General features: G+C 38.6%; 1 protein-coding gene across 1 annotated transcript in view; it reads right to left on the minus strand.

The window, feature by feature from the left end:
• Rim (Rab3 interacting molecule) overlaps window positions 1-8,597 on the minus strand; it is a 738,199-nt gene extending 729,602 nt beyond the window's left edge. The window contains exon 1 of the mRNA XM_068230365.1: window positions 6,126-8,597. Within this exon, the coding sequence (XP_068086466.1) occupies window positions 6,126-6,235 (110 nt within the window). The 5' untranslated portion in view covers window positions 6,236-8,597. The remainder of the gene's footprint in view (window positions 1-6,125) is intronic.
• Between the last annotated feature and the right edge of the window lie 399 nt (window positions 8,598-8,996).

Below are 8,996 nucleotides of genomic sequence, written 5' to 3' on the forward strand. Positions count from 1 at the left end.
GCCCCATCTAGCGGCGAGGATAGGAAATGTGCCGGCTGCCGAAGCCTGTCGCACTCCTCTGAGGCAATGATAAATGACTGATAGATGAAATGTAATGATATTGGAGAGTGTTGCTGGAATGAAAGATGACAGGGAAAACCGGAGTACCCGGAGAAAACCTGTACCGCCTCCGCTTTGTCCAGCACAAATCTCACAGGGAGTGACCGGGATTTGAACCACGGTATCCAGCGGTGAGAGACCGGCGCGCTACCGCCTGAGCCACGGAGGCTAATTATACCAATGTAAATGTACAAACATTGCTCTTTCTTTCTTAATCTGTTTACCCTCCAGGGTTGGCTTTTCCCTCTGACTCAACGAGGGATCCCACCTCTACCCCCTCAAGGGCAGTGTCCTGGAGCGTGAGACATAGGTCGGAGGATACAACTGGGGAGGATGACCAGTACCTCGCCCAGGCGGCCTCACCTGTTATGCTGAACAGAGGCCTTGGTGGGGGATGGGATGATTGGAAGGGATAGACAAGGAAGAGGCTGTGGCCTTAAGTTAGGTACCATCCCGACATTTGCCTGGAGGAGAAGTGGGAAACCACGGAAAACCACTTCCAGGATGCATGAGGTGGGAATCGAACCCACCTCTACTCAGCTGACCTCCCGACGCTGAGTGGACCCCGTTCCAATCCTCGTACCACTTTTCAAATTTGGTGGCAGAGCCGGGAATCAAACCCGGACCTCCGGGGGTGGCAGCTAATCACTCTAACCACTACACCACAGAGGCGGACTACAGACCTTATTAATGTAGTAAACAGTATGGTTTGCAACAATGTATAAAAATATGAAACAGCTTCATTGGCAGATAAGAAGCACATTAAGTGCTTTGCAGGTGTAAATAATTGCAAAGATAATGTATAATATCACACTAAACATTAGCAAATGTATTTTAGATAAGATATAAATAAATAATTAAATTATTATTATTATTATTATTATTATTATTATTATTATTATTATTATTATTATTATTCACAAGAAAACCGGTGTTGACAAGTGTGAAAACTACTGCACCATTGGTTTAGTATCTCACGCCTGTATTATTTACAGAAGAATGGAAAAACAAGTTGAAACTGAGTTGGGAGATTATCAGTTTGGCCTCAGAAGAAATGTATTAACAAGTGAAGCAATCCTCACTGATCGTAGAGGATCGAATTACGAAGGACAAGCCCACATATATGGCGTTCGTAGATCTTGAAAATCTTTTTGATAATGCTGATTGGACCGAGCTATTTGAGTTTCTGAAGGTGATAGGGAAGAAATACCAAGAACGAAGAATTATCTACAATCTCTATAAAAATCAGTCTGCAGTGATAAGAATCGAGGGCTTTGAAAAATAATAAAAAATCCACAATGGATCCCCCTCTTTTTCAATGTTTACATAGAACAGGTACTAAACGAAAACAACGAGGAATTTGGGAAGGGAATCACAATCCAAGGAGATGAAATCAAAACCCTGAGGTTTGCCGATGATATTGTTATTTTATCTGAGACTGCACAAGATCTGGAGAAATTGCTGAATGACATGGACAGAGTCTTGGATAAGGAGCACAAGATGAAAATAAATAAGTCCAAAACAAAAGTAATGGGGTGTAGCCGAATGAAGTCAGGTGATGCAGGAAATATAAGATTAGGAAATTAAGTGTTAAACACAGTAGATTAATATTGTTACTTGGGTAGTAAAATAACTAACGATAGCAGAAGCAAGGAAGACATACAATGCAGACTAGCACAAGCAAAGAAGGCCTTTGCTCACTTCGAACACTGATATAGGAATTAGAAATATGTTTTTGTACACTTTCGTCTGGAGTGTGGGATTTTATGGAAGTGAAACATGGTCGACAACTAGCTCAGAAAGGAAGAGAATGGAGGCTTTTGAAATGTGGTGTTACAGAACAATGCTGAAGGTGAGATGCATAGATCGAGTCACGAATGAAGAGATACTGAATCGAATTGGAGAGAGATGATCGTTGTGGCTAAAATTTGACGAGAAGAGAAGATAGAATTATGGGACACATCTTAAGACACCCAGAAATTATGCAGTTGGTTTTTGAGGGAAGTGTAGGCGGTAAGAACGGTAGAGGTAGATCAAGGTAAGAATATGACAAACAGATTAGAGTAGATGTAGTACTCACGTAGAAATGAAAAGTTTAGCCCAGGATAGGGTGGCATGGATGCAGCATCAAACCAGTCAATGGACTGATGACTCAAACAACATTATTATTATTATTATTATTATTATTATTATTATTATTATTATTATTATTATTATTATTATTTGCTTTACGAACCACTAACTTCTTCTACGGTTTTCGGAGACGCCGAGCAGGCGGAATTTAGTTCCGCAAGAGTTCTTTTACGTACTAGTATGTCTACCGACGCCGGCCCCGTTGTGTAGGGGTAGCGTGCCTGCCTCTTACCCGGAGGCCACGGGTTCGATTACCGGCCAATCAGGGAGTTTTACCTGGACCTGAGGGCTGGTTCGAGGTCCACTCAGCCTACGTGATTAGAATTGAGGAACTATCTGACGGTGAGATGGCGGCCCCGGTATAGGAAGCCAAGAATAACGGCCGAGAGGATTCGTCGTGCTGACCACACGACACCTCGTAATCTGAAGGCCTTCAGGCTGAGCAGCGGTCGCTTGGTAGGCCAAGGCCCTTCAAGGGCTGTTGTGCCATGGGGTTGGTTTGTTTGGTTTGTTATGTCTACCGACACGAGGCTGACGTACAAAGAGCACCTTCAAATACCACCGGACTGAGCCAGGATCGAACCTGCGCAGTTGGGGTCAGAAAGCCAGCACTTCAAACGTCTGAGCCACTCAACACGGCTATTATTATTATTATTATTATTATTATTATTATTATTATTATTATTATGGAATTTGCTTTACGTCGCACGACACAGAGAGGTCTTATGGCGACGATGGGATAGGAAAGGGCTAGAAGTGGGAAATAAGCGGCAGTGCCCTTAGTTAAGGTATAGCCTCAGCATTTGCATGGTGTGGATACGGGAAACCACGGAAAACCATCTTCAGCGCTGCCGACAGTGGGGTTCGAACCCACCATCTCCCAGATGCATGCTCTGAGCTGCGCGGCCCTAACCGCATGGCCAACTCACCCGGTATTATTATTATTATTATTATTATTATTATTATTATTATTATTATTATTATTATTATTATTTCGTACTTGTAAATGTTATATGTATAATCTTATATTTTGAGGTTAGGTGAAAGAGAGGGCGTTAATTTTGACGGGAATAAATTTAGTCTAATATTTCTCCACAATACTCCCAATACTCCATTTCTTTAAAACAGGTCGTTAGGAATTTACTTAATAAACAACACATATCTTTTTTTTTTCAAATGCCGTGTTTGATCAGAAGAGAATGTGCAATAAATGTTTTACCTTGCTCCATCAATATTGATTTATGCTAAGGTTTTTCGGCAGTAATAGATTATAATGGAAACTTACTGAAGAGAGTAACAAGTGCACACTACCTGAATAACGCCTGTGCTATGAGCTTTGCATAAGCATTAGGGGTACGGCCCACCAGAACCCATACAATATATGTTACAGTCACTACATTATCGAAGATGAGTGGTATGGATCTGTCATTCGAAAAACTGTGGTCCGCGCACCCCTGGAGGGGGGGCGCGACGATAATCCAGGGGGTCCGAAATAATAATAATGTAAATTGTAGGGGAACCCGGGGTAATTAGAACATTATCATATAACTACCAAAAAGTGACTAATTATATTTATGAATTCTCACACATTACAGAGTGTTACTCAATTTGTGCAAGGGTTCTTTTTCTAATTACCCTATCAATTTTGTATTTTATTTTCCTACATATTGTATTTATATGATAATGTTCTAATTACCCCGGGTTCCCCTAAATATTTAAAGAGCGACATGTTTCTTGACACACATAGGCCATTGTACTAAATTTATTGACTTTGTCTTCACTGTTATATAACTTAAATTCAATATATGTTAGTCTTAACTTGGCCGAGAGATATAACAAGTTAGCAGCGAGAAAAGGGGAAATTCTACAAGGCGATGTAGCTGATATAATTGTGAAATGCTTGAAATTGCTAGTATCTACACTCGGACTATATTTTCCGCCACTGGTTGAGAAATTCTCGCGGACTAGAACCCACTTCTTTGAAACGGAACATGAATTGCCCTCCCTTGATGACGGTTAACTAGCCGAAGTATCTTGGCAGAGAGAAAGTGGAAACTAAATTGAAGTGTGAAATGGATGAAGAATGAGACAGAGTACCATGAATGTATCATAACTCCACATCTCTGATGAACTTTTTTTGTCCATGACATCCCCTTTATCCTACAATTTCTATAAAGAAAATTGTGCGTTAAATTTCATAACAATATAGCTCTGTGGTTGTATATTTTCTGCCCTCATACAAATGGAAACTAAGAACAGAAACAGAGCTAATGTAGAGGCTGATCTTTGCTTGGAAAACATCAGCATCCGTCCCATTGATCCAGCAATCACAACAAGTGATTTTTTTAAAGTAAGTTTCCAGATCGAGAGTGTTGTAATTATTAGCCAAGTGTCACACTGTTTTATAACTTCTATTGATGTAAAAAGTGAATGAAGTTAAATTGATCTTTCAAAGGATGTAAATATTAGTCCTAAATTTTACGAATAAAATCAAACATGGTATCGTTACAAAATTATATTTTTTGTTGTGTGGATAAGGGATCCTTGAACATGCGTGCGATATGTTCAGGGGGCCTCTCAGACAAAAAGTTTTGGAAACCCTGGTATAGACGACACTTCCCAATAACTATATTTGTTTGCATTCTAACCAACTACAAGATAGAAAGTCTTATTAATTGAGTGACTCCACCTTTTACAATACAGTACAATATTATTCCATTTTTCTACTGTACTTTATTTAAAAAAAGGACATGTTTCGTCTCTTCCTTGTGAGACATCTTCATCCTTAAATATGATAAACACATGATATTCTTAACACTAAAAAACAATGACATATCCTCGACTCGATCTGTCACATGTAAACATAGTTTTAAAACAGTTCGAATTGTTAAAATGGTCTTAAGACGAATTACTAAATGGCGAAAGTCCCGTTGAGTTTGACACTCAAAATAAAATTAATATGATGACCACAGCGTTCTAAAATCGGAATCAAATCTTGAAATTAGATCGATGCGATCTCAAGTTGGAAGCTTGAATACGTACATGTCTGGTTAAACATGTTCTTAGGTGAAATTACTCAATATGTTGGATTATATGGCCGGACAATTCGTGCAATCCACATATTATTATCTTTCATACACCAATAATCACAATATTAATTTTGAGTATCAATGGGACTTTAGCCATTTAGTAATTGGTCTTAAGATAATTTTTAACAACACGAACTGTTTTAAGACTCTGTTTATGTGTGAAAGAGTGAATCATCTTGACTCTTTAACATTTTAAGGATATGTCTTTTTGTGTTAAGAATGGGTTCGTATCCCACTGTCGGCAGCCCTGAAGAAGGTTTTCCGTGGTTTTCCATTTTCACACTAGGCAAATGCTGGGGCTGTACCTTAATTAAGGCCACGGCCGCTTCCTTCCAACTCCTAGGCCTTTCCTGTCCCATCGTCTCCATAAGACCTATCTGTGTCGGTGCGACGTAAAGCCACTACAAAAAAAATGTGTTAAGAATACCATGTGTTTATCATAATATTTTAGGCTGAAGATGTCTCACAAGGCGAAACATGTCCCTATTTTTGAAATAAAGTAAGAAAAGGAATAATATTTTACTGTTTTGTAAATGTGGAGTCACTCAATCTGTCTTGTTGAGGCTGACAATACGAATTAATTATGAAATTTACTTCTTGTGGTTCTGACCAACTGCTGTCTAAAAATTCGTGGTCTAATTATGAATTACTACGTGGGTACACATAGGAAAATTAATTTCTAATGTAAAAATGTTAAGACTTACTTTATCATTTTCAAAAAACTAGGACTTAAAAAAAATTCTCAAATGACCAGTTCATTTAACATGCAAGACACTTTTGAGGTTAGAAGGCTCATGGACTTACCTCATGATCTCGTTCTCTCTCTCTTCCTCTTGTTTCTGTCTCATCATCACCGATTCAATGATCCGCCTTTCTTCTGCCGTGAGGTGCGAGAGATCGGGAACATCCGCCATATTTGTTTCTTTCTTACTCCGCCTGTTTCCGTGTCTCTCCCACTGTCTTTCTGTCCTTCTATCTTTCTTAGCTTCTGTCTTACACTTTTGAGGACATGCAACGAATCAAGTACAACGGCAATAATCGTGATGATGAGGGGAAAGGGACGTCTTTTATTCTGAATATTTGAAGATATTGTTCTGTTCTCCTTTAGAAAGAATATTTACTCCATATCTATGATTATTAGTGTTATTTCATCTCCTTATGCTGTCTGTTTCACTATCTTATGATACGTTCCATGATATATTTCTCTTGTAAAAAAAATATTGTAACACTCCCTGCAAAAACTTAATAAAAATAAATAATCTTTTCACTACCGATGATATAGAATCGTGAAGAAAACACGCACTTCCCCTTCTTCCATCTCTTTGATGCACCAAAGTTCATGCTCAACGGCTACCATTTTGTCCATTCCCTAACCTCCCATTGAACATTACCCACCCTAAGTAAAATCACTTTTATAGATATGGCTTGTTTTCTCAGAATCTGAAGACATTTTATGATACTCCAGAGGCGATATCGTGTTCCTCGTCCTCATTCACTTCGAGATTTCTTGAACTTAACTTCAGTGAACTACACCTATTGTAAACGTTCTGTCTTTATTTTGAGTTTAAATTTTATTCTATGTCTTTTCATTACGTATATTGGTTTTGAGAAGTGAAGGAAGAAATATATTTCTTAAAAATGAAATTGCATGTCTACAGAGCTCCGAATGACATTACAAAATGAATAGAATGACAGCTAGCCTCCAAAATAAAATAACACTAATTTTCAGTGCCATGTTTCACGAGTGTTTGAATGTGGAGAAAAGAAGAATGCCTGGTCTTCAATGTATTGCATTCCGTTATTGATCATTTCCAAGTCCGTCCTTCCAGCCCGGTCACACACACACACACTGTTCTATGATGTTCAGAAGAAATCTTGTCACGCACCTACACACACACACGCACGCACACACTCACGCACAGGCGTAGTCTAATGCAATGTTTTTCTCAGTGCTGTAGGATGAACTTTGACACTAACATTGCGGAACAAAAATTAAAAATGTCAGTATCTTTTCTATTCTAAAAAATAAAGAATAGTGATTTTAACTAATAGTCTGTCTTTTTTATCTTATCTATCTTAATCTATGGCATGTTGGCAAATATTTGTATCTCTTTACATCACTAAATACTTAAATTTAGTTCAGTGTTACGTCGGGTTCGTGTCTGAAGTTTCTGGAGTCAGATTCTCTACCGATGTAGCATTATTGTAACATTTCCACGGACACGCAATACTATGTACTGTTGGAGTGAATTCCATGTTCACATACCTAAAGTAGAATGCTTGGTCTCGACTTTAAAACTAGGTTAAGCCAGAAGAGAGGAAATTTCTCGAGAAAGTACTACAAACCAAGTCATAATACCTTTTAAAACGTAGACAGAACTTATCTTCCTTACCTCCTTCCTTCTTTTAAATTCTCGATATTTGACTGATAGTGTGTGTGTGTGTGTGTGTGAAAATGTACGTATGTACACATATATACTAGTGCGTGTGTGGTACAGACTATAACGATTTTCTCGTATCTTCCACTGACAAAATAAAATCCCTCTATTCCTGTCTATATTCACGTTAATCACTCATATCTAACAGTTCACATTCGTTCATGTATCACACTAATCCTTACGATGTTAACGTCACTCATTGCTAATGAATATGTTCGTAGATCGAGAAATAACAATTCACTGGTGTAAAACTGGGTTGTGTTCATGTACACTGCATCACCGACATCCACCATTCCGTGCATCCACCATACTATGTCTCCATCTAGGCTCTTGCACTTGGCACAAAACACACCACCGTCCTTTTCTCGCCGTATCTCGTAAATTTCAAACAGAACATTATCAATAAATCTATTACTTAACACTCGTAACTTGTAAAATAAGAATATTACTTCATTATGGGAACTATAATGATTAACAAAGTTAAAAATCTGGCAGAATGCGTTCACTCTACAACGTTCTGTATCGTTTGCGTCACAGGCCCTTTTAGAAATCCAATGATAAGTCCGTTCCAAAAACAAAACACGGTCTTGCTCTCACAGGCGACTTGAACGTATGAAACAGTCTGATAGAATTGTTTGTGACCATAAAGAATAACGAATATATTTAACAATATCGATAAAATTAACACTTCAATATAATATATAGGAAATAAATATATATTTTATTACCACTCGCGTTTAGGTCCGTGAAAACGCACGGTCACGGTATACTAGAGGTTATATGGTTTTAAATCCAACATTTTCTTGTTCATGTGTCGTTTAAATATTTTCTAAAGGTATTCACTTCTGCAGTTGTGATAATACAACAGAAAATAGTCCTGTTCCGTGCAGCTTGCTTTGGCCGCTAGAGTGTGTGACAGTATGTATGTGTATGAGGTGGGGGGGGGTGTACTTTCGACATACAAAATGGTGGTGGTGGGGAGTCCACTGATATTAGGAGGAAGGGGGAAAGGGGTACCTCTGTGACTAGACACCGGCGGAGGGGAAGAGAGACGAACCAGGGTGGGATAGTTCAGTTCGACAGCAGAAAAAAAATCTGGGGGTATGTACGATTAAAATAAGAAGGCAGCAAAGATGCTGGGAGGATTTTATAACTAGTCACGATGAAAGTTATCAGAGAAATCGAACGATATAACTCATTCATGCAGGGTTAATAAATTAGATGATGCGTTTATTCT

Source organism: Anabrus simplex, chromosome 14 (genome assembly GCF_040414725.1).
Source record: "Anabrus simplex isolate iqAnaSimp1 chromosome 14, ASM4041472v1, whole genome shotgun sequence".
NCBI lineage: Eukaryota > Metazoa > Arthropoda > Insecta > Orthoptera > Tettigoniidae > Anabrus > Anabrus simplex.